The sequence below is a fragment of the Myxozyma melibiosi genome (genome assembly GCF_037950935.1).
Source record: "Myxozyma melibiosi strain Phaff 52-87 chromosome Unknown BZA70scaffold_11, whole genome shotgun sequence".
In the NCBI taxonomy this organism is placed as follows: domain Eukaryota; kingdom Fungi; phylum Ascomycota; class Lipomycetes; order Lipomycetales; family Lipomycetaceae; genus Myxozyma; species Myxozyma melibiosi.
This window is the reverse complement of record NW_027042925.1, coordinates 577025-601041: the sequence shown is the minus strand read 5'-3', so window position 1 is coordinate 601041 and position 24017 is coordinate 577025. Positions and strand designations below refer to the sequence as shown.

The 24017-nt window shown below is 50.2% G+C and overlaps 12 protein-coding genes across 12 annotated transcripts; 8 read left to right on the top strand and 4 right to left on the bottom strand.

Annotated features, from left to right (window-relative positions):
- Positions 1-816: 816 nt before the first annotated feature.
- BZA70DRAFT_283216 (uncharacterized protein) lies at positions 817-1175 on the top strand. Its single transcript, XM_064913402.1, has one exon. The coding sequence runs from the start codon at positions 861-863 to the stop codon at positions 1089-1091; it is 231 nt and encodes a 76-aa protein (XP_064766738.1). The 5' UTR covers positions 817-860; the 3' UTR covers positions 1092-1175.
- A 1184-nt stretch (positions 1176-2359) lies between these two features.
- Positions 2360-4906, bottom strand: BZA70DRAFT_72793 (major facilitator superfamily domain-containing protein). The gene is made up of 8 exons (XM_064915363.1): positions 4161-4906; positions 3827-4108; positions 3755-3760; positions 3391-3704; positions 3163-3343; positions 3072-3114; positions 2692-3017; positions 2360-2634 (listed from the first exon to the last, which is right to left on the bottom strand). Exons 1-8 carry the CDS (start codon positions 4449-4451, stop codon positions 2542-2544), a joined length of 1536 nt encoding a protein of 511 aa, XP_064766737.1. The 5' UTR covers positions 4452-4906; the 3' UTR covers positions 2360-2541.
- Positions 4878-6557, top strand: BZA70DRAFT_283208 (family 88 glycosyl hydrolase). Its single transcript, XM_064913401.1, has 2 exons — positions 4878-5671; positions 5727-6557. Exons 1-2 carry the CDS (start codon positions 5200-5202, stop codon positions 6422-6424), a joined length of 1170 nt encoding a protein of 389 aa, XP_064766736.1. The 5' UTR covers positions 4878-5199; the 3' UTR covers positions 6425-6557.
- On the bottom strand, positions 6530-7895 carry BZA70DRAFT_72749 (Six-hairpin glycosidase-like protein). The gene has a single exon (XM_064915361.1). It carries the CDS (start codon positions 7703-7705, stop codon positions 6587-6589), a length of 1119 nt encoding a protein of 372 aa, XP_064766735.1. The 5' UTR covers positions 7706-7895; the 3' UTR covers positions 6530-6586.
- Positions 7896-9682, top strand: BZA70DRAFT_72750 (major facilitator superfamily domain-containing protein). Its single transcript, XM_064915362.1, has one exon. The coding sequence runs from the start codon at positions 8085-8087 to the stop codon at positions 9615-9617; it is 1533 nt and encodes a 510-aa protein (XP_064766734.1). The 5' UTR covers positions 7896-8084; the 3' UTR covers positions 9618-9682.
- Positions 9683-9758: 76 nt separating this feature from the next.
- Positions 9759-11220, top strand: BZA70DRAFT_283204 (eukaryotic translation initiation factor 5A). Its single transcript, XM_064913400.1, has 5 exons — positions 9759-9944; positions 10211-10295; positions 10368-10390; positions 10452-10607; positions 10680-11220. The coding sequence occupies exons 1-5, from the start codon at positions 9930-9932 to the stop codon at positions 10872-10874; spliced, it is 474 nt and encodes a 157-aa protein (XP_064766733.1). The 5' UTR covers positions 9759-9929; the 3' UTR covers positions 10875-11220.
- A 215-nt stretch (positions 11221-11435) lies between these two features.
- On the top strand, positions 11436-13841 carry BZA70DRAFT_307441 (Sac2 family-domain-containing protein). The gene is made up of 2 exons (XM_064914831.1): positions 11436-11847; positions 11919-13841. Exons 1-2 carry the CDS (start codon positions 11524-11526, stop codon positions 13815-13817), a joined length of 2223 nt encoding a protein of 740 aa, XP_064766732.1. The 5' UTR covers positions 11436-11523; the 3' UTR covers positions 13818-13841.
- On the bottom strand, positions 13833-16646 carry BZA70DRAFT_312337 (tRNA synthetases class I, catalytic domain-containing protein). The gene is made up of 3 exons (XM_064914984.1): positions 16150-16646; positions 16016-16087; positions 13833-15954 (listed from the first exon to the last, which is right to left on the bottom strand). Exons 1-3 carry the CDS (start codon positions 16427-16429, stop codon positions 13949-13951), a joined length of 2358 nt encoding a protein of 785 aa, XP_064766731.1. The 5' UTR covers positions 16430-16646; the 3' UTR covers positions 13833-13948.
- Positions 16647-16673: 27 nt separating this feature from the next.
- Positions 16674-18314, bottom strand: BZA70DRAFT_283198 (uncharacterized protein). The gene is made up of 3 exons (XM_064913399.1): positions 18159-18314; positions 17938-18087; positions 16674-17870 (listed from the first exon to the last, which is right to left on the bottom strand). The coding sequence occupies exons 1-3, from the start codon at positions 18230-18232 to the stop codon at positions 17066-17068; spliced, it is 1029 nt and encodes a 342-aa protein (XP_064766730.1). The 5' UTR covers positions 18233-18314; the 3' UTR covers positions 16674-17065.
- Positions 18315-18475: 161 nt separating this feature from the next.
- BZA70DRAFT_283197 (mitochondrial carrier domain-containing protein) lies at positions 18476-20326 on the top strand. Its single transcript, XM_064913398.1, has 6 exons — positions 18476-18873; positions 18930-19128; positions 19191-19429; positions 19491-19587; positions 19650-19766; positions 19823-20326. The coding sequence occupies exons 1-6, from the start codon at positions 18763-18765 to the stop codon at positions 20203-20205; spliced, it is 1146 nt and encodes a 381-aa protein (XP_064766729.1). The 5' UTR covers positions 18476-18762; the 3' UTR covers positions 20206-20326.
- On the top strand, positions 20314-22456 carry BZA70DRAFT_307438 (uncharacterized protein). Its single transcript, XM_064914830.1, has 3 exons — positions 20314-20573; positions 20637-20737; positions 20790-22456. The coding sequence occupies exons 1-3, from the start codon at positions 20438-20440 to the stop codon at positions 22374-22376; spliced, it is 1824 nt and encodes a 607-aa protein (XP_064766728.1). The 5' UTR covers positions 20314-20437; the 3' UTR covers positions 22377-22456.
- Positions 22457-22654: 198 nt separating this feature from the next.
- BZA70DRAFT_269108 (kinetochore Sim4 complex subunit Fta4) lies at positions 22655-23501 on the top strand (the record flags this gene model as incomplete). The annotated part of the gene is made up of 4 exons (XM_064911199.1): positions 22655-22808; positions 22878-23070; positions 23124-23201; positions 23258-23501. The coding sequence occupies 4 exons, from the start codon at positions 22655-22657 to the stop codon at positions 23499-23501; spliced, it is 669 nt and encodes a 222-aa protein (XP_064766727.1).
- Between the last annotated feature and the right edge of the window lie 516 nt (positions 23502-24017).

Below are 24017 nucleotides of genomic sequence, written 5' to 3'. Positions count from 1 at the left end.
TTACCTTTTCTTCTGGGTCTCGCTCATTGCTCTTGTATTTACCCAATACTAACGCCACCTCTCCTGACTCTTGCCTACGCTTCCTCTCAAATCGCCTCGAGCTGCTGATCATCATCATCATCACCACAGTCGCCCATACGCTTCCCCCTGCACTACAGCTGCGTTGGAATTGAGTCTGTTTCTGTTTTCACTGTCCCCTAGATACAATTCCCTCTCACTTCCTTGTCGTGTTTTGAATAATAATAATTATAATGATAATATATTCCCCAGTAGCGTAGGCACGCTTGCCTTGCTGCTTTCTATGCCTTTACAGAAACCTGCCTTCGCTTGAAGCTCTCCCAGACGCTTCGGCCTGTACCTATGCCGACTACTTGGTCCTTTCGTGAACTGTTCAACGTTCATGTGCTCTGACTATACACTCATCTGCTGAACGCTTACGCTCTTGAGGCGCTGTTCTTGTTTTTCTTTACTCCTCATTCTCTTCGGGGTTTCCTGCTTGTTTTTCTTGCTCTTTGCTCTCGTCGCTGATGGTTGGCTACTTCTCTTTCTACACACCTCACACTTTGTCCAAGACCAGACGCTTACACTGCCCTTCCTTGTCTCAACCCTTACGCTTCCTGGCCTCACTCACTTAAACGTTCCTCCCCGGTTCCCTAACCAGTTCCCTTAAATGCTGATTTAACAAACCGATTTAACAAATCGAGTCCTCGTGCGACGCGCTTTCTAACAACCTCTAACTCAAGTGCGACGCGTAGAACCCTGCACACTCTTCAATAAAGTGCCTCAACAACTAACTGCGCTGCTTTGTTTTCTTTCGATTATGTTCTGTATCCGTGGTCTTCTTCTTTGGGTATTTCTTGATGTGCGTCGCTTTTTTGGCTCAGAGTTTCTCTTCCTCGACGCTGACACTAACGCTACCCACCAGCACCACCCTTCCAAAACGTGCGTGTGATCTCTTCAACTTCTTACTGCGCTTACTACATGGTACTCAGCAATGCCCTTTGAGCACGATACCTTACCGCTACATTTGCGCGTCCTTGACCCCCTCCGCTTTCGTCACTTGCTATCTGCCCGTGCACTCACGTGTGTAGTGGCTGTCTTCAGGTTTTTCTGTCAGAGTTTGTGCTCCTCCATAATTCCTTCTTAATCTGTCCATGAATGCGTACTGACTGAGAGATTTGAAAACTCGCGCTGATCGGCGCTCGATCTCGCCGGCCCGCGAATTCTTCAGAATCACTTGATCTTGAATTAGTAGTTCTGCTCTGCTTGCAGTCGGAAGTCGATCTTGCAGTCATTCGTCTATTCACCATCATCATGGCGATTCTATATAGGCACGACTCTTGTCTGTTAGTTTACTTTCTTCTTTGCACTTCGTCTTTCTTCACTTGTTTGTCGCGCCTTTGTTCTTTTTCTTGTCATCTGTTCTTCCACCTACCCAACGCTGGCCCTGTTCTGCTCTGTTGCGAGTTATAAGTCGCGCCTTTGTTGTTATATTTATAAGTCGCGCCTTTGTTGTTATATTTATATGATTTCTGCCCTTACTCTTACCGAGTGCGTTGACACTTTCTCTCCTTACTTTCGGTCCTATTCCCGCGCTTCCAAGCCTGTCAAACTCCTCCTCTTCATGCTTCCTCGCTTTTGTTCGGTCAAGTTTCTTAGACGTGTCAGGCGCGTCTAACTTTACGCTCCTCAACCGAGTTCTCAGCCGAGTCTTTCACTAACTACTACTAAGTTCCCGGACTTTACTTTAGATAAACTCTCTTTAGATAAACTGTCATTCCCACCTGCTGAGTCCAGATTTCTATGGGCACTACACAAACCGCTACACAAAGCCAGTCTCCGAGAGTGTGTCAAGCCCGTCAATAAACGTTCTGTTTCTTGACCTCCACACTCCTCCTCCTCCTCCTCACCTCACCTCACGCCGCACCTCCTCTTCAGCTCACCTCACGCTCCATCAACGTCGACGCTGAATTGGCCTCCTTGCCTACTCCTCCTCTTACCCTCTTCGTTTCTACACTCCTCCTCCTTCATGCCGGGGGGGGTAGCAAAAGCCGCTGCGCAGTTATGCAATTCTAGTGAGGGCCAAGTGTGCTCCAACAGTGTACTAATCGTGGTAAATCTCGTTTTACCACGATGATGGCTGTCAAGCGGCGCTGCTTACAATGTTTTTTTTCTGGAGTAAGGGTTTAGTCTCCATCTATCGCAGGCGTTATAGGCCTACTTCTCCCTTAGAAAGCTCGATGTGAACAGTTCTTGTCATAGTCTACTCAGCGTCATAATCGTAATCCACCTCACCACTGTTGTCCATCATTACGGCCACTGTCTCATCTCATTGTCTTAACAATGACTGAACCAAAGACGCGATCAACTTAATATAATCTGAGGGTCTGAAACAATGATGTCAGGCGAGTGAGTCAACTCGGCTATGTTACTGGTTCGGGATTAACTAAACTTTAATGTGGCATATAAACATAATAATAAATTCACAATATTTCACTCAATAGAGAAACAACAGCAAGAATACAGTAACGCTCCGACTCCTTAGTACACATAACGGAAACTCGGGTTCTCCTTGTCAGTCAAATCATCAAACGCGTTCTCCACATTCGCTTCGGACGCTCTCCAGTCCTCGTCCTATAAAGAGTCGTTAGAGGGCGTTGATTTAGTAACGTAATGAGCAGAAGCACTTACCTGCAAAGCATCTCTCTTGGCATTCTCTTTCTTGAGGTAGAACCGCAAATAGATGAGAGTGCCATAGATAACACCATAGCATCCCATATGGACAGAAAATCCGGTGACGTATCGAGGCGCTTCGGATGACTTGAAGACCTGAGGTCCGATCATGTTGCCAACAGCCCAGGCCAAGAAGAGAGTGGCAGAGGCAAGCGACTTCTTTGTCTGACCGGCGACGTTGCGAGCAAGCATACTCATAAGAAGAACCATCATGCCCCAGAAGGAGATGGTGGTCCAGTAGGCAAACAGGAGACCGATGCGGGTCGAGTCATTGACAGGGACGGCTAGAGGGTGTTAGTAGTTGATCGCTGAGTACGATGAGCTGATATGATACGTACACAAAAATACAATGGTACCGACGATATTGGGCACGAGGTAGATCTGCATCTAAGTCAGCGTTGTTTGAGTGAACATGAGAGAGTTACATACCAGCATGAACAGGATGACACTCTTTTCGAACCTTCGCTGGAGGTAGGCAGCGCTGAGCATGAAGAAGACCTGGAGGGCGCCGTTGACCATAGAGAGTAGCTCGGTCTGCAGCTCGTCAAAACCGATACCCTTGATGATGAGAGTGGAGAATGATCCGAGACCGCCGGAGGGAATTTGGATGCTAGCAGAGTTAGTAGTGAGCGACGGAGTAATCAAGGAGCAACTTACATGACCTCAACAAATAAGTAGCACCAGATCTGGGGGTCTTTGATGAGCTCGATGAGATGAGCCTTCTTAAACTTCTTGTTCTGAAGACCGGTCTTGTTGGCACGGACGCGCTCGACCATGAGCATGCGCTCCTCTTCGGTGAAGCATTTTGCGCGCATGGGGGAATCGGGCATCCACCAGCCGATGAAGACCGCCCAGCAGCAGGTGACGCATCCGAGGAGGATGTAGAGGATCTGCCATGTCTTCAGGACGGTGGAGTTGATGTGGCTGATACCGTAGGCGATCAGGCCACCGCAGATACCTTGGATGCCGTTCTAGAGAGGTTAGTATCACTCAAGAGTGGAGAGCAAGTGAATATTCTTACCATTCCCTGCACAGATGTTAGTAGGTGAAATAATTATATAATTAAAAGAGCGGCTTTATGGGTGCTACTTACATACCAGCTGGCAACGATAAACGGTTGCTCTTCGCGTTTGTACCACATGGTCGAGAGGAGAAGGAAGGTCGGCTGAGAGACGGCCTCAAAGAGACCGAGGAGAACTCTGAGGGCGACTAGTTTGGGGAAGGTGTCTCCGAAGCAGGTCATGGTGATGACGACACCCCAGAGGAAGACGTTTGCGGCAAGGTACTTTGCGATGGGGACTTTCTGGACAAAGATGGCGGTAGGATATTCAGCGGCGAGGACACCAAAGTAGATGACGGTGTGGAGCCAAGAGTACTGAGCAGTTAGTCGCTGGATCAGACGTCGATATATCAAGAGGGAGACCTACATTCTGCCCAACCAAATGAGCATCCTCCTTGATACCCATGATGGCGGTAAAGTTGAGGGCGTTCTTGTCGAGCGACTGCAAGAAGTACGTTCCGAGCATGACGACGAGGATGCGGCCGTTGATCTTGTTTAGAAGACGTCTGTTGAGTTTTGAGTCGATCTCGACGGCCTCAGTAGCAACATATTTGCGCAGTTCCTCGTCGATGGCGGCGTGCTTCTGGACCTCGACGTCGTCGGTCGAGGCGGAGCCGATGGTCTCGAGGTGAAGAAGCTCGGGCTTGGGATTGCTCATGGTTGTTACGGTACGGCAGAGGAGAGGAGAGGAAGACGGTGGATAGGAAGGGATTTCGCGAAAGTGGCCAGAGTGCGATGGGCTTTATATTCTGTTGTTTGAGTAAGTAATTATCTCATGACCTGGAGATCAAACCTGGGGTTTTCCGCCAGGTTTTGCGGGGACGCGAGGTGGGGGTTTTCCGGGGCAGGCAACAAAGGGCGCCGCACGAGAATGCGGGGTGAGGTCGAGGTCGAGGTGGAGGTGTTCTACGGGCCATGCGAGGAGGAGGAGGAGGAGGTGTGTCATCTGCGAGTAATGCGAATGCAACAGAAGAGAAGAAGTTGGGGGCAGGTCCGAACAGGAATAAAATTAAGTGAATGCGCCAAGAAGTTGGGGGCAGAGTTCGGTGCTCGAGACTCCTCCTCAGCAGCGCGGCGAACGCGTCTTTTTCAATCGGCTGCCATCCCGCAGATGAATAAATTATGTGTTTTATATTAATTGTGCAGGGCCGTCTGAAACCTTCCCCTCAGCCAAGCAATTCGATCAAAGAAGCCCAGCACCTGCCCAGCACCACCTTTTCCGGCTGCTTTCTTTTCCGGTCACGGGACTAGTCCTCGGTCTTAGTCCGGCTTTAACAGCTGCTGCAGCTACTGCGATGTGGGGTCGACACTAGCGTTCGCTCTTATATATAACCCTCTATCTTGCTGCCCACTCTGTCCTGATCAGTTATCAGTCAGTCAATATCGTCAGTCCACTCACTCCTCCCATGGCTGACATCCTCGCGATCTTCACCGACCCCAATGGGGTTAAAAACACTCCCTTCGAAATCACCACTCACCTGAGCGACATGTCGATCGACGAAACACAGGCCCTCGCCCTCAAGCTCGTCGACAGTCTTGTTCACCTCAAGGACGAGTCTGGATCGTTCCGCGTCCCGCTGCCAAACGGAGGATTCAAAGTTGACTCGAAATCTTGGAACAACTGGGAATGGACTCAGGGCGTGGGCCTTTACGGCATGTGGGTGCTCTTTGAGATTACTGGCGACGAGTCCGTGCTCGGCCATATCAAGGACTGGTTTGCTTTCCAGTTTAAGAAGGGCACGCCTACGAAGAACGTCAACAGCATGGCGCCTATGTTGACCCTTGCCTATCTTTATGAGCACACTGGCGAGATCAAGTACAAGGCTTACCTCGAGTCGTGGGCCGAGTTCATCATGCACGGCATCCCTCGCACTGTCGGTGAGTCAATCTATGATTTAATTACTACATAGCAAGATCATCTAACAGTCTATAGAGCGCGGCATCCAGCACATTACCTTCAGACAGGCCAACGAGCAGCAGCTGTGGGATGACACTCTCATGATGTCTGTGCTGCCGCTGGCAAAGATCGGAGTGCTGCTCAACCGCCCAGAGTACGTCGAGGAGGCCAAGCGCCAGTTCCTGATTCATATCAAGTACCTGGTCGACAGACGCACGGGCCTGTGGTTCCACGGCTGGACATTCCTAGAACGTCACCACTTTGGCGAGGCATTGTGGGGACGAGGAAACTCGTGGGTGACGATTGCCATTCCAGAGTTCCTCGAGCTGCTGCAGCTGCCGGCGGACGACAACCTGCGCGTGTTTTTGGAGTCGACTCTCGAGCAGCAGGTTGCGGCGTTGAAGAAGTACCAGAGCCCGAGCGGACTGTGGCACACGCTTATCGACGACGCCGACTCGTACCTCGAGGTGTCTGCCTCTGCCGGGTTCTCCTACGGTATCCTCAAGGGAGTGCGTCTGGGCTATCTGAGTGAGGAGTACCGCGAGGTGGGAATGAAGGGACTCGAGGGGGTGGTCAACAACGTGAACGAGAAGGGTGTGGTGGAGAACGTGAGCTTCGGGACTCCGATGGGCGCGGACAAAGAGTTTTATCGCAAGATCCGACTGACGGCGATGCCGTACGGTCAGGCGATGACGCTGCTCAGCGTTGTCGAGCGCCTGCGCCAGTATTTGTAGGGTTTGGTCATAGATAGAGGGTGCGGGGTAATACATAGTCTGATTTTACTACTTTCCCTGAGCCAACGTAGAGAAAGAACAGGTGACGTGGGGGTGGACGCTTAAATTATGTTCACTGTTCAGAAGACGTGGGGGTGAATTCATGCTATTCTATGCTACACACTAAATATACACCCGCAAATACTCAGTCAAAGCCATCATCGCCATCGCCTGACCATACGGCATCGAGGTCAGCTTGATATCCTTATAAAACTGTAGACTGTCGCCCATTCCCGTGCCAAAAGAGGTCTGCAGCAGCTCGCCGTCGGAGCTGACGTTTGCGAGCACTCCCGCAATTGCCTTGTGCGCGACCGGCAGGTACTTGTTTGAGATGTAGCGTTTGCGGATTGCTTTAAGAATACCGTACGCAAACCCGGCCGTGGCGCTGGCTTCGAGATAGGCAGTGGGATCGTCGAGCAGCGTGTGCCACAGACCGGTCTCGCTGTCCTGGGTCTGCGCAAGTGCTGCCACCTGCGCCTCGAGTGTCTCAATCAGATATGTGCGTAGGAAGTCACCCTCAGCCAAGTCGACGAGCTCGATGAACTCGGGAATCACGATCGTGATCCACGAGTTGCCGCGTGCCCACCGCGCATTGGCAAAGTTGTGTCCGCCGTCGTCGAAGGTCCAGCCGTGGAAGAACAGACCAGAGGAGCGGTCAAAGAGATACTTGATGTGCGTAAGGAACTGCCGCTTGGCCTCGTTCACGTACTCGGGACGGTTCAGCACGAGGCCGATCTTGGCCAGCGGCATCACCGACATCATCAGAGTGTCGTCCCAGAGCTGATTGTGGTTCGTCGTCAGATAGGTGACGTGCTGGATGCCTCCGTACGGTGTCCGCTCGAGATCGTACATTGCCCATTCCGCCCACGCGTCGAGGTAGCCGAGGTATGTCGGGTTGGATGTCGCCGGGGTCTCGTACATGTACGCAAGGGTGAGAAACGGCGCGAACGTGTTGACGTTCTTTGTCGTCGTGCCTTCCGCGAACCGGCGAGTGAACCAGTCGGTGATAGTCGCAAGCACGTCGCTGTCCGCAGTAAGAGTGTAGTAATGCCACATGCCATACAGACCGATCCCGTGTGTCCACTCCCAGTCCTGCCAGCCCTTTGTGTCGATAACGCGGCCGTCCGGCAGAGTGAGCAGGAACTCGCCAGTCGTGTCCTTGATCTCGACGAGGTTCTTGATCAGAAGCTTGATCGTCCGGTGAACCTCCTCCGAGTGCACTCCATTGACTGTCGCTGGCATTGTAATATGATTAGTAAATATGATTGATATCGATGAAAGTAGTATTAGTATAATTGAGCAGCTGCGTCTGTTTATTTCATCCTCGAGACCCCTCCAACCCTGCACCCTACGCCCTATCTACGCCGCACCGGCGCATCTTCCTCCCGGCGCGCGACAAGGTTTTGCGGGGTTGCCCCTCTCTTTAGTCAATAGAAACCCTACGAAAACTCATTGTCTCACTCTCAATCTAAACCGGCGCTGAAGATCACCAGATGACACAGTTCGATGCGGAGACCTGGACCTTGAATGATGCGCCGATGTCTTGTATAAATCAATTGCCTCCTGCTCTCTCTATTCTCTCTTCATCTCCTCCTCCTCCTCCTCTCATCATTCGTTCACCATGACCGACGACAGAGCTCTCGAACACAACAAACTCGACGTCGCCCACATCGACGACTTTGATCACGTCCACGTCGAGCGCGTCGACAAAGAAGTCGCCCAGTACGTCCTCGACGAGGCCGTCGTTATCGACGACGAGACCAATTCCTACCTCAAACGCAAAATCGACCGCCGCATCCTGCCCGTGATGATCATCACCTACTTCCTCCAAGCCCTCGACAAAGGAACCCTGTCATTCGCCTCCATCATGGGCATCAAAGAAGAAACAAACCTCGCCGGCCAGGAATACCAATGGCTCACGACCTGCACCTACCTCGCCGTCATGATCTGGGAGTTCCCCACAAACTGGATCGTCCAGCGCGTGCCCATCGGTAAATACCTCGCTCTCAACATCGTCTGTTGGTCGATCTCCCTCGGCGCCCACGCCGCCGCAAAGAACTTCACTCACCTTGTCGTCGTCCGCACATTCCTCGGCTTCTTCGAGTGCTCCTGCCAGCCCATCTTCGTCGTCCTCTCCTCGATGTGGTACCGCCGCGAGGAGCAGGCCGCCACCGTCGCCTTCTGGTACATGATGAACGGCGGCCAGCAGATCGTCGGCGGCATCCTCGCCTACTGCTTCACCCTCATCCAAGGCGCCGCCCTCTACAACTGGCAGATCCTCTTCCTCACCTATGGATGCATCTCCCTCGTCTGGGGCGTCTTCGTCGGCTGGTGGATGCCCGACTCCCCCATGCGCGCAAAGTGCTTCTCCGAAGAGGAAAAGAAGCTCATGATCGAGCGTGTTCGTGCGAACCAGACTGGTCTGCAAAACAAGCAGTTCCGCCGCGAGCAGATGATCGAGGCCCTCCTCGACCCCCAGTGCTGGGCCTACCCGTTCGTGCAGTTCTTCACCGCGCTGCCAACCTCGGGACTCGGCGCGTTCGCAAACATCATCATCTCTTCTTTTGGCTTCACCGTCCTGCAAACCCAGCTGCTCGCCATGGTCCTCGGCGCCTATCTCATCATCATCCTCCTCAGCTCGGCCTGGCTCTCAAAACGCTTCAAGCAAAACATCTTCATCATGATCAGCTTCGTCATCCCCTCAATCATCGGCACCGTCGTCCTGATGACCGTCGTCAACGACGGCACAGTCACCCGCAGAGCTGCCCTGCTGTTTTGCTACTACCTCACTCTCTCGTTCTGGGCAGCTTCCACCCTCGGCCTCTCCATGCTCTCCCGCAATGTCGCCGGCCAGACCAAGAAAACCACCGCGATCGCAATGAACTTTGTCGGCTGGGCGGTCGGCAACACCGTCGGTCCGCAGGTGTTTCGCACGACCGACTCCCCGCGCTATATGACCGCGTTTGGCGTCCACATGGGCTGCTATGGCTTGCTCATCATCATGCTCGTCGGGCTCAGGTTTTGGCTCGTGAGCCAGAACAATAAGAAGGACAAGATGTTACAGACCGGAGAGGCCCTTCCTGATGTCGATCTCACACATGCCTTTGAAGATCTCACCGATCGCGAGAATCCCAACTTTCGTTATCTGTTTTAGTAGTCTGCGATGTTTACAATAGTAGTAAATGAATTGATTTCACGTGACACTCTACCCTCTCTCATACAAATCTGAACCCTCTACAAAGCCCTGGACAGTCACACACTACCAATGTGACTCGATTTGTGACTATCATGTGACTAAAATAGAGTTTGTGTCCTGGTTGTTTTTTTTTCTCTGTCGTTGCGCTTCTTTTTTTCTTCTCTTTTTCAATCTCTCGACTTCTCCACCTCAACGCCTCGTCTTGACCATCGCTCGACTTTCCATCCCACTTCTTAGTTTCGATTCTTTGATCTATTAGAATACTTCAACATGTCTGAGGAAGCCGTAAGTTTCTCTTTTGATGATGGCCCATATCACTTGCCTGCTCGTCCTGCGCTGCTCGGTCTCCTGCTCGAAACAATGAATGAATGCAGAAATTTCATCTGTCTCCTTCGCTCTCTGCGCTCCCATCCACATCTACCTCAATAGTTGAATCTCTCATTACGACGAAAGATCGAAGATTTCTTGTTTCTTGCAGCCTGGCAGTAGCTGAACGCAATACGGACGATGTCGTTTGAGGCAAGAAAAGTCTGCTAACACCACCTCTCCAGAACCAAACCTTCGAGTCCGTCTCTGCCGGTGCCTCGCTCACCTACCCCATGCAGTGCTCTGCTCTCCGCAAGAACGGACACGTCGGTATGTCTTGCGCACAAAATCATATCCATACTCCTCACCGTGCTTAGCTAACTGTAAATTTTTTCATCCCAGTCATCAAGGGACGTCCCTGCAAGGTATGTCAATCAATCACATTGTCTATTCGTCATCTCAAGCATCTACTAACTTGTCTCCCAGATCGTTGACATGTCGACCTCCAAGACCGGAAAGCACGGTCACGCCAAGGTCCACATGGTCGCCATCGACATCTTCACCTCCAAGAAGCTCGAGGATCTCTCTCCCTCCACCCACAACATGGAGGTCCCCAACGTCACCCGTACCGAATACCAGCTCGTAAGTTACTCAAAGACTTTATTCATCAGACTTTTTCTCATCTTTTGAGCACCTCACTAACAACTCACCCAGATCAACATCGATGACGGTTTTCTCTCCCTCATGACCCCTGACGGAGCCACCAAGGACGACGTCAAGCTCCCCGACTCCGACATCGGCCAGAAGCTCGAGACCGAGTGGGAGGATGGAAAGGACCTCATCGTCACCATCATCTCCGCCATGGGCGAGGAGGCCTGCATTGGCTACAAGGAGGCCCCCAAGTCCTAAATGTTCAATAATTAACCTTCTTTACCTCCCCTTCTCTTCTCTTTTTGTGAGCTCTCTAGTCTATGCTACTCCTTAGTCTTTGATTTTGTGAGCTTCAAAATTATGCAAGCTGGCTGGGTTGGCACGGGCAGACTGTCTCTATATCTTATGTAGTTTTGCTGTCACCTTTTATTTTTTTGTCGTATTATGTCTGGTTAGGAATAAAAATTCATGCTCTGTTCTTATTATATATTATCTTCTTCTATAGCCATTTATTTCTTTTGGTTGTATCCAATAGTTTAATCGATTTGAGTAACTACTTATACTGTTTGAGAATTCTTAATCGAATACCATCTATATCCCTTGACGAGAGTCTTAGAAATGTCGATCGACCACGACTCTGCTTGACTGAACAGTATCTCGACAGCAGTATGAAGGACTGTAATATCAACATCTTTTATACATGCAATTCTTGTAGTAACAATCATCTCATCACTGAAATCCTGATAATCGATAAAGTTGCCTCGACGCCGAGCCGCGCTGCACGTGGTGCAGTCAATAAACACGCATCCACTGCCGCACCTCATCATCTCCTGCACCTTCCCTACGGCACGCGGCTGCTGAAAGCACAATTCATTCCAGATCGTCGCTTTGGAAGTAATTATCTACAATGCAGATCTGGAATTCCACCAGACGAACACAGCGGCAACCGGCCGGCGCTGCTCGCAGTGGAACCGGAACCCCTCAACCCCCGCCGTCGTCTGCGGCACAACAACAACAGCAGCCTACTCTTCTACAACAACAGCAAAGAGCGTCGCTCTTGCAGAGATCTCCCCTTCCTCAGACTCCTACAAGACCGGCGCCGTCTACCGCGACTCCTCAGCCTTCACCGTCTCCCGAGAAAGGAAGCGTCAAAAGGTCGGATGTGAAGGTAGATCCGCTGGCTGTTCTTGGCAGGATTCTCGACAGCGATAGCTCTTACATCAAGGCAAAGGTCTGCTTTCTTCTTTCAATTTATTCAAAAGAATATTCTTGCTTATGGACAATGCTAATGCTGCATCGCAGGTGGAATCAAAGTCTCCCGGCTCGAAACCGCGCTCAAAATCCGAATCCGAGCCAGCGGACGTGTCTGTTCTGATACGGAAGATCGACGGCGACGCGCTAGCGAGATTCATAAAATCCGACACCTCAGCGGAAGACCAAGATATAGCCGCCTACCTCGAGACTCTGGAGAAGCAGAGCAAGTCTACCCCGTCAGAGTCAACAGACAGCAGCGAGCAAGAGAAGCAAAATATAGCGGCCGAGTATGAGCAGCAAATCGAGCGATTCAAAGACCTGCATGTGTCGATTCAGAAATGCGATTCAGTCCTCGCATCGGTTGGCGATTATCTCTCGCTGTTTGAGAAAGATCTTGGCTTGCTGTCGTCCGAAATCGAGACGCTGCAGAACCGGTCTATCTTTCTCAATCGCCGGCTTGAAAACCGGAGAGAGGTCGAGACAAGACTGGCGGCGCTCATTGACGATATACTGATTCCACCGTTTGCCATCAAAAAGATTCTCACAGGAGAAATCAACACTCAATGGATCAGTCTTATTCAAATTCTCTGGACGCGGCTCAAACGCATGGAGCTCTTCAAAGCCGAGGCGCAGAAAATCAGTCAGTCGGTCGCTTTGATCGACGAGATTGAGCCGGTGCTAAAGATGCTGGCTGACAAGGCGGTTGAGCGGATTCGCGACTTCTTCGTGGCAAAGATCAAAAGCTTGAGAGTGATCAACACAAACGCGCAAGTGATTCAGTACAGCATCTTTCTGAAATTCCGGCAGCTCTTTGCCTTTCTGGCATATGTCAACCCGCAGCTCTGCGAGGATATCATCCAGGGCTACATAAACACAATGCGATGGTACTACTCCAGCGATTTCACGCGCTACGTCAAAGCACTAGAAAAGCTAAAGATCCGGTCAATCGACCGGTCGTCTCTGATCGGCGCCGAAGGGAGCAAAAAAATTCTCTCTTCCTCGCGTGCCCAGTACACGAGCAGTCAACGAGATCCGCTCACGCTCGGGCGGAGAGTCAACATCATCTTCTCGACCGACAGTTCGGTGATGATGGAAAACTCGGCCGAGCAGAGCCAGGACGTGCTCTGGATGGAGATTGGATTTAGAAGTTTCAACCTCGCGCTCATGGATAACGTCTGCGCAGAGTATCTCTTCATTGTCGACTTTTTCGCATTCAAATCGCCCGAGCAGCAAGCGCATATATTCCAGGAGATCTTCAAGCCCACGTTCCGCATCGGCGAGGATTACGTCAAAAAGCTGCTTGAACTCTCACACATGGACGCCTTTGGGATCCTGCTCTGCATCCGCATCATCCAGCTTCTCGAATTCGAACTCCAGCGGCGGAAAGTGCCCGTGATGGAAGGCTACTGTCACGCCATCAACATGGTCCTCTGGCCCCGGTTCCAGCACATCATGAACGCCCACTCCGACAACCTGCGCATGCTCTCCGGTAAACCCCCCGCCGACGCCGGCACAAGCGGTCTCGGCCGCAGCGCGTCAAACGCAATCAGCGGACTCTCCGCCATGCTCTCATCCACCCACGTCTCTTCCGCGCTTCCCCACCCCGTCACCCAGAAATTCGCCACCTTCTTGAACGGAATCCTCGAGCTCTGCCCCGAGGACATGGAGTCTGAGCCCGTGTCTGTATCGGTCGTGCGTCTGCGGAACGAGTTCGAGGCTTTCCTCACCAAATTCAGCAGCAAGATCACCGCGCCTCAAACTGCTGCTAGTGGGAACTCACGCGGCGGCGCGGATGCAAAGGAGACTGCAAAACTCAGAGAACGGTTTTTGTATAATAACTACATGGTTGTCTGCACCGTCATCTCGGACGCGGAAGGTACTTTGGCGGATCAGGAGAGAGAGCATTTTAGAAAGCTCGCGGAGGCGTATGGCGCGTCCGCTACTTGATTTGTATATATGTTTAGGAATACAATTAGATTTAGTATTATTATTTACTTTAGATTGTTACATTAGTATATAAACTCTTCAATATGCAAGAACAAAAAAATAAGCAGATAGATTGTATACAGTAGAGCAAATCAGTTATCTTTGCTGGAGTCCTCCTTCAAAGTAACGATTCTGTTAAAAACAAGCTTCTCGTCGGTAGTATCTTTATCGACGCAGAAGTATCCTACTCTCAGAGCCTGGAACCTCATGCTCTCAGGTCCCGCTCCGGGCTTGACAAACTTCTTCTTAAAGTCGTCAAAGCCGATCTCAATCACCGCGTTTTCGCACAGCTCGATCGAGTTGGGGTTGATGTCGGCAAGGTATCCGTCCGGGTTGGACTCTGGGTTTTCAGAAAGGAACAGGCGGTTGAAGTTTCGCACCTCAGAGACCTTGATTGGCGAGCTGTGTGCGGCGGATTCGGCAACCCATTGAATGTACGTCTTTGGCTTCACCTTCTTGTCGTTCTCGTACACAGCTCTGATCTCGGTGATCTTGCCCGTCGCGGGATCTTTGGTGAACGATGTGACCTTGACAGTGTACGGAACCTTCAAGAGGCCGACCGACTTGCCCGGCGCGAGACGGAAGTAGTCCGCCGAATCAACCTCTCTGAAATCAGAGCGATCGATAAAGACCTTCTTTGTGAACGGAACAGTGTGTTCGCCAAACTCGGACGCGCCAGGTTTGTAAGGCACGGCAATCTCCTCCACGTAGTCGTCCGGCAAGTTCTCCAGAATCATCGGGATCGGGTCTGGAATCAGCATCAGTCGCGGAGTGTTGTCTTCGAGGTACTTTCGCACCGAGGACTCGAATCTGGCGACCTGGATGTTGCTGTTTGTCGTCGTCACGCCGAGCTCGTTGACAAACGAGAGAATGGCTTCGGGGGGGACGCCGCGTCGTTTGATGGCCACCAACGTGAACAACCGCGGATCGTCCCAGCCCGAGACGTAGTGTTCTTTGACAAGTCTAAGGATCTTGCGCTTCGACATGATTGTGCCGGTGATGTTCAACCGGCCGTACTCGCGCTGCGCGGGCTTGTACACGTCGAGCGCATCGCAGAGCCATTCATACGACTGGCGCGACAAGTAAAACTCAGTCGTGCAGAGCGAGTGGGAGATGTTTTCAAACGAATCACACAAACAGTGCGTGAAATCATACGTCGGATAAATCTTCCACTTGTCGCCTGTGCGATGATGGGTCGCATTCAGCACGCGGTACGCCACCAGGTCCCACATTTGCGGGTTCGGATCCTCCAAATCCATCTTCATCCGCATGGTAGCCTCGCCCGGGGCGTACTTCCCGTCACGCATCGCGCGGAACTCCTCGAGAGACTGCTCGACGGGCTTGCTACGATGAGCGCAAGCGATTCGCGGGCCGCCATGAAGACCACGGTTGTTATGGACTTCTTCGGCGGTGCAGAAGCAGACGTATCCCTTGTCGCGTCGGATCAGCTCTTCTCCTAGATCGTAGAGCTCCTGGAAATGGTCTGACGAGTAGGTGATCTGGTAGGGCTTGTACCCTAGCCAGGTGATGATGTCGAGAATCGCGGTGAAGTACTTCTCCTCCTCGGCCTCGGGATTGGTGTCGTCGTAACGCAAGTAGCAGATACCGTCGTTGAATTTCGCATAGCCAAAGTTGATGGCGATCGCTTTGCTGTGTCCAATGTGTAGGTACCCGTTAGGCTCTGGAGGGAATCGGGTGACGACTTTTCCTCCGGTGGCCTTCAAGTGCTGCTCCATCAGCTCAGGTCTAGTCTGCTCGTTTCCACCCGGCTTGTGAAGATCGCCCAAGAATCCCTCGGTGAACATGTTGCGAGCTTTCTTTGGCTCGGTGGACGCCGCCGCGGCGGCAGGCGTCTTTTCCTTCTTTGTCTTCTTGGGCGGTGCGTCGCGCTCGTCCTTCGGTCCTAGAACTTCGAGCAGCTTTGCGTCGATCGCGAGCTTGACTTCACCGGGTGCTGCCCACTTCAGTCCTGGAAGGCGCTTGATTCCGGCCATGAGGCTAGGAATCGACTTGTAGCGATTTGTGGTGATGGACTCCTTGTTGGCCTCGAAGTATGCTGCAATTTCAGCTTTGATCTGTTCCGGTGTAGACTCCTTGCCTGTCAGAGTTTAACTACGTTAGCATGTCTAAGATCACTAAAGGGGAAGACGAGCACTCACCGACACCAGCGGCTTCTTCGAGATCAGAAGCGTTTGCTTTCTCGCCAGCAGATTTGATGTACGAAACAGCACCTAGAATAACACACAAATCAGAATAAGAACGTCAGAGAGCGAAAAAGAAGAACTGTACTCACCATCAAGCTGCACAGATGATTTGATTTTCTTGTCCAGGATCGCGTTGATCACCAGCGGTCTGGCAGCCAGCACGCTCGGATCCGCCACGTCCTTGGTAGCAGACGCCAGCGACTGAAGCAGCGCAGCAGAGGTCTTGTCTTCAACCGGTGAAGTCAGTCCTGATTCCTGCGCGACGGACGAAAGGGTGGCGGCCAGTTTCTTGTTTTTCAATGCGTCGGACAGCTTTTGATCGCTGAGACCGAGCAGGGCCAGCTTCTCTGAGAGATCGTTGTCGGCCATTACTGTTCTCGATAGATTCTCTTCTCTAAGACTCCAATTGATATTCGCCTTTTCTATAGAAACAAAGGGAACTGACGGGGTTGGACTTTGATCAGCGAAGAGCCAGGAATACTTCAGGAACTTATACTCTGCCGGTCAATTTGCGGCGGCTACCAAACCCGTTCAGCGTGACTAACATAGTGATCACGTGTGCAGTCACGTGGTCATAATAGTTTCCGCAAGAAGCACTAGGAAGGAACATTTCGGCTTGTGATATTAGATAAACGTCCTATATTCTTAATTAAACTATTGTTACTGATCAACTGATGCTCTCTTGTGCATGGGCTCAATGCGAGACACGCAAAAGCGCTCAACCGATGTAGAAACACGCTATAATATACACCAAAACCCATTGGCCTAATGTTTGACAACACGGCCTTCCGAAAACAGAGAAAAACAGACAAGAAAGAGACAACACTGATTATTATTAAAGCGTGTTGCCCCTCACAATAAAAATACAAAAAAGTCGAAAGAAATAAAGTAAACATATCACTGTCCTGCCTGTCCCATCTCGCCCATGAACAATTGCACAATAAAGTTACACCACACGCGTCAAAAATATCGTACAGAGACGTCCCCTAAAGATTTAGTCGAGACTTATTTGATCAAGATGGCAGAGTAGATTGCCGCAAGCGTGCCAATCGCACTTCCGACGAAGGGGATATTGCCAAGCACTGCGGAGATCAATGAAGCGCTGGCAGCGAACGGCACCTTCGACGAAGTAGGGTGGCTGGCCGTCACAACAGTTGATCCAGCGACAAAGCTGTCAGTGACAGTGCTGAGCTTCACAAACAAGAGATAGGCGCTAAGCAACTTGACAATGTTGAACGTCACTGGATCAAAGGTGCGGCGCGCCTTAGCAGGGGTTGACTTGCTGGAGGTGAAGTTGATGAAGAATGACAAGACCAACGGGATAGCAACAAAGTAGAGAGCCCAAAACACAAAGGGCTCCCACACTGGCTTGTAAGTGCTGGCCGCAAACGGCTCAGGAAGGTGGACAGTTGGTGTAGTCAACTTGTAATCTGCGAACGGAATAGCAATGTAATCAACCTTATAAGACAAAGGGAACTGCTCCTTCACAATGAGAAACAGCTCATAGAAAGCAACAAGCTTGTCAATAGCGGCCACGGAGGAAACCTTCTCACGCAGCTTGAGTCCAGATTGCTGCGCGGTAGTCACGGAGTATTCAGTTGATGTCGAGACCGCGTCACCAGCTGAGGAATAGTAGGACGACAATTTGGACTTGAGCGCTGCCCAGTAGTGCGATCCTTCCTCCCCAGACTCAGAAGATTCCTCACTATCTGAGGCCGATAGTGGTGAAGGAGACGGGGTCGATTTTGAGGTCAGCACTGAAGTGAATGGCGAGCGAGGACTGAGAGGCTTTTTGTCCGGAGATACGGTCCTGCGTATTATAAATGTTAGAGTGCTGTAGAGCTAGAATGCTGCTATAAGAATGTGAATTATCATACACGAGCGACTTTCTAGGGCGCGAGAGGGCGTAAGGGCTCGAGGTGACTCTGTAGAACTGCGAGAAACGCGCGTCATTTCTCATTCTTTCGCTGTTTTGAGAGAGGGCGCGAGCAATCCGGCCCTCAAGATCGGTTTTAAATCCATCGGTTCTGTAGGATCACGGAGAAGATTAGCTTGCGAGTCGACAGAGGACGATTGATTGACGCGATCGACGACATACTCCACCCCAAGTTGAGAGGCCAGATCAACGAGATCCTTCTTCTTCAAGGCAGCAATACGCGACGTAGATATCATGTTTAGATCAGTGAATCAGCAAACAGGCGGGAGAACTGGCAACCAGACGGTGGAAGGTGGGGAAGCAGAGAGGAAAGCGGTGATGGGGAAACAACAACAAACGGATTATCATCGGCTGGCAGGTAAACAAACCGGAGCTGAACCCCAACCCTCTGAACCTTAAATACCAATTAAGAAGCCCTAACCTGCACATGGCTGACATCCGAAGATGCTGAACAATAAATATTTCTTGAATATCGTCGAGGGAGATTTTCTAGGATTCCCGCAAGCAGTCGGTCAATTGATTGCTGATTGTTCTTCTGGTTGTTTTATTTGTTATTCAGACTATAGGGAGGCAAGCTATGGTGTGCTTCATCTAGTGGACTACTTATTGGAAGAGAAAAAACTGGACGAGACGCTGAGTTTTCAGTAACTACTGTTCTCGTCGTCAACCAAGAGCTATACCGTTGGTTTTTTGATTCTGCGATCGATTTGAAGCCTGAATTGGACAGCGTAGTGCATTTGGGTTATTTACAGCGTTTATAAGAGGCATGGTTGGTTCCGCTTCGGCACAAGATGTGTCGGTGGGCAAATCTATACATGTCTTTAGCGCACTGGTAACGCCCCCCGGGCAGGATGGACACGGTCCTCCGCTGATATACGTATGTTGTTCCTGTGCTTTCTAGTTGTTGAGTAGTCCTATTGACTTCTTTTATAGAATTTCATTGCCGGTGGGCTGGGTGGTATGATGGGCGACGGAAGTATGCATTCGCTTGATACAGTCAAAACCCGGCAGCAGGGCGCTCCGAATGCTGTGAAATACCACGGTATGCTAAGGGCATACTCGACAATATTCCGGGAGGAAGGGATTAGAAAAGGTCTATACGGTGGCTTTGTCCCAGCGATGCTTGGAAGTTGTGAGTGTTCTCGATTGTCGCCTGCGGTTCAAATTCATCTAGTTGGCTAACATCTTTGATAGTACCGGGAACCTCTATCTTCTTTTTTACTTATGAGTTTACAAAAAGACAATTACTCCAGCTTGGAGCGCCAGAGACACCGGCATATCTGGCGTCTGGATTTATCGGAGATTTTGCGGCATCATTCATCTACGTACCGTCAGAGGTTTTGAAAACTCGGTTACAGTTACAGGGGCGGTATAATAATCCACATTTCCAAAGTGGATACAACTATAAAGGCACATTTGATGCAATCAAGACTGTGAGTTTACATTTATATATTCTTGTGCGGTTTTGTGCCAAATACTGATTTGCGATGACAGATCATTCGTCAGGAAGGATGGCCCACATTATTTTTCGGCTACAAAGCAACGTTAGTGCGAGATTTACCGTTTTCTGCTTTACAGCTTGCTTTTTATGGTAATTTTATTTCTCAGGCCCTTGAGTTGAATGTTATGACCTCTAACACTTGAATGAACCAGAACGATTCCGAAGCGCTGCGCAAGCTTTAGAAGGCACCGAAAATCTCGGCTACTGGGAAGAGCTACTGACCGGTGCCGCGGCTGGAGGTATATCGGGGGTCATGACCACTCCATTAGGTATGTTCTTCTTTTGATATAATCTGGGATCGAGCGCAGAGCTAAAACTTCTGTAGATGTTATCAAAACACGGATACAGACTCAGTCAGATGCGCAGCAGCAACCATCCCAACACCCACCTCATTCAGACAAGGCTCCAACAGGTGCACAAAGTGCCCATAATCTGAACTCGACACAGAGCAAGTCGATGCATACTTCTACAAAAGCGCAAATGTCCGGCGCGTCGCCCATAAGCGCTTCCCCCGGTGTGGCAAGGATCGGCTCTGAGAGCACAATGCAAGCCTTGACTATGATCTATCGATCCGAGGGGATCCGAGGGCTGTTTGCTGGAGTGGGACCGAGGTTTGTGTGGACCTCGATTCAGAGCAGTATTATGTTATTTGCATACCAGAACATTCTGAAGGCTCTGACGGGGATCGATGAGGAGATTTCGTTTTAGACTGATTGAGAGATGGGTCCAGTGCCCAGCACTTATAATGTGCTCGATAGATATCTGTATAGACTTATGTTAATACTTGTTGAATATGTACATAGCAATACAAAACTCATCAAATCTTCACGTGATGCGGAGAGTAAAAAGGCGTAATTTGAATTTAATCTCCAGAAGTCAACAAGGCCAGCGAACGTACTAAAGACTCCTCCTTTCCTCTTTCTTCCAACACATACTGAAGATGGCCGAACCTCAGACGAATTCTGCGATAATTGAAAGTAATGGGACGACCGCTGTCAAGGCAAAGAAGCGGTCGATCGACAAAGAGCCCGGATCCAAGGCTTTCTTCTATGATCTGATTGTGGGAATATTGTCAGGTAAGTCAGCGCCGCTCAATCTAGACCTGAACTGCTGTTGTTGACCGGTTTCTGGCTGTTTAGTTACTTTTGATCTCTTCTTTCGAGAGATAAAATCTCGTGGTGCTTTCAATATTCCAACCGAGGGTCCTCTGGTGTTTGTCGCTGCCCCACATGCAAACCAAGTACGTGGTCCCAGCTGTTCGTCGTGTATACAGTAGCTAACCGTCTGCATAGTTTATCGATCCCTTGCTGCTTATGCGGCAGATTCTGTCGCATTCTGGTCGTCGGGTTTCATTCTTGACCGCCTCAAAATCTCTCAGACATCCTCTGATCGGACCGATGGCGCGCATGTCCTCGCCTATCGCGGTCGATCGGGCACAAGATCTGGCTGCTCCAGCAACAGGGCAGATTTACATTGCAAAGAAAGATCAACCGCTGAAAGTCAATGGCAAGGGAACCAAGTTTACGAAAGAGCTTGAAGTGGGTGGCATGATTATGCTGCCTAATTCTCTTGGCTATGCCCCTATAGCAGAAATCATCTCTGACGAGGAACTTGTGCTGAAAGCTGGCTTCAAAGAGAAGGCATTCGACTTTGTGCATTCGGGACCGACGGCATTCAAGAAATGCCCAAAGGTTAGCCACGAACAGATGTTTGAAAACGTCTTTGATCATTTACATAAAGGTGGCTGTATCGGAGTCTTTCCTGAAGGTGGATCCCACGACCGACCGGATATGCTGCCGCTAAAGGCTGGTGCAGCGATCATGGCCCTCGGTGCAGCGGCTACTGATGCCAATTGCAACGTCAAGATCGTGCCCTGCGGACTAAACTACTTTCATCCCAACAAATTCCGATCTCGCGCCGTAATCGAGTTTGGGACCCCGATTGAGCTGCCTCGTGATCTAGTTGCGCAATATGCAAAGGGTGGAGAAGAGAAGCACAAGGCGATTGCGGAAATGCTGGATACTATCCAGCGAGCGCTATTGACGGTGACGGTGACCTGCTCTGACTATGATACACTTATGGTAATTCAGGCGGCGCGGCGACTGTACAAGCCTATTCAGATGAAAGTTCCTTTATCTATAGTTATAGAGATGAACCGGAGACTTCTTGTGGGATACAATCAGTTTAGAGACGATCCTAGAATTATTCACTTGCGTGAGGCAGTGGCTGCCTACAACAAGCAACTTCAAAATCTGGGAATCACTGACCACCAGGTCGAGTACGCAAAGCTATCTGTTCCTGAAGTTATGGGAAAGTTACTGTACCGGACATCAAAACTTGTGATTTTGGCTATAGGTGCTTTGCCTGGTACACTTCTCTTTGCTCCGATTTTCATTGCAACAAAGCATATTTCAAAGAGAAAGGCTGAAGAAGCCCTGAAGGCATCTACAGTGAAGCTGCAAGGTAGAGATGTTGTTGGCACGTGGAAGATCTTGGTAGCGCTCGTGCTTGCTCCTGCGCTGGACTGGGTCTATGCATTGATGGCTACATGGATCACTTACCGCTACGATCTATTCCCTCAGGTTCGTCCTCTGTGGTTGATTACGTTGGGTGCGATGATTGTTTTGCCGATGATTACATATGCCGCGCTTCGAATTGGGGAGGTTGGGATGGATATTTTCAAATCATTAAATCCGCTGGTTACCTGTCTAAACCCCTTTTATTTCAACGCGATGGCGAAGTTGAAGTTGACGAGGGAGGATCTGGCAAAGGAAGTCACGGAGGCGATTGATGTGCTCGGACCTGAAGTGTTTTCAGACTTTGAAAAGTTCAGGATGATTCATGCCTCTGCTGTGGAGGAGACTAAAAAGACAAAGTAGCGGAGTGCTTTGTAAATTTTTGACTTTCTGTAATAAGTACAATGTATTGTTTAATGTTGCAATAAATAGTAGATTTGAGGAAAAATAGAGAAAATCGAGTAAAATCAAAATAAAGTGAAGCCGCGTTGGGAGCAAAGCTGAGATCAACAAATCCTGAACTTCCACGCTCAAAACTACTTCCACCTCTCTGCAATCCTATACTCAGACAAGTTCTCGCAACACCTTCTAAATTCACTACTTTTACTCTTTATAATATTCTCAACTACTCTGCTGATAATATGGAAGGTCCAACGAGCGTGTACAACTCCAAGCGCGCGTTCATCGAGTCGCAGGTGCGCGTGTTAAGTGAGCCCTTGCGACCTTCACGCGAATGGACAGAGGAGTATCCCGAGTTTGCAAGGGAGAAAGCAGTCGAACGCGCGTTGATGAAAGGTATTTCAGACTGTTTAAGAAGTGGTTTGATGAATCAGTGGTAATTCGCAGGGCTAACGCGTAAACTAGTACACATCATGCAACGACGACACCTCCGCGAGGTATACTCATCGCAAGCAATCCACCAGGTCGCGTCACAGGTCGACAAGCTGCACCAGGAGAAATATTTAGTGGCTACAACTGGTAGTTCGACTATTGCTGGAACCGCTACCTCACCCTTGCGAGCGGTGATGAGCGGAGAGATTGCGCTGACAGAGCCAGAGTATGTTATGTGATGATAATTCTTGGACTGGGCAGGTTCTAATTATTTTACAGAGCAATCGAAGTACTTCCAGAGACATGGGAAGAAGCGGCTGGTCCTTCAACGGATAACGATCCAGAAGATCTTGCGCGGTATGAGATCCACAATACTATATCCTCGGTTCTTCATATTCTAACCGTCCTCTTAGCTACGAGAAACTACGAGACGAACTACTTTCTCTCTCATCAGCCTTGTCAAACGCACAGCAAAGAGACGCGCAAGTGTCAGAGATCCATAGTCTTGTAAAGATGTTTACCGACCCGGTCCCAAACGTTCAGCAGAATCTTGTGTATAGAGATGGAGAGATAGAGCAAGAGCTGGCCAGAATGCGCGTATTATTGGCACGTGTAGGGGCTAGACTTCCACAAGCACTTGCTACGCAGGAGTCATGAGCGTGCGTTTTTCACTTTGAGAGAAAGAGCTTGTCATGAGAGAGAGAATTGAGCGGCTCAGGTGAGTTCGGAGTGGTTTGCTGCAATTCTTTCAGACGCGACGATCTTTGCAGACTCTGAACTCACGCGTGTTGTTACCTCTGAGACGCGGTCGGCTTGAGTGCGACACCTCCGATTCACCTCTACGCAGATCAACTACTACTGCAGATTCTACTACTGCAGATTCTACTCTCCAGATTTACATCACATACGGATATATTTATAGCTCATACGCGTCGGAATACTAGTGAACTGAGGCGCGTCATTGTGAGGAGGCGTCGAAGGGGCTCGTTAGACGCGTCGAAGGCGTGGCGTGCGGCTGAGACTTCAAACAAACTGAACAAATTCAATAACTTTAATTGTCCACTTCCCCAGCTCAGTTCTCACTTTTGTCTGCTATTTTTGCCAATTAACTAGCCTGGTTCGGAAGGTATTATATCATTGGCTTGATTTTCAGTGGTTTGCTGTTTTGCCCCG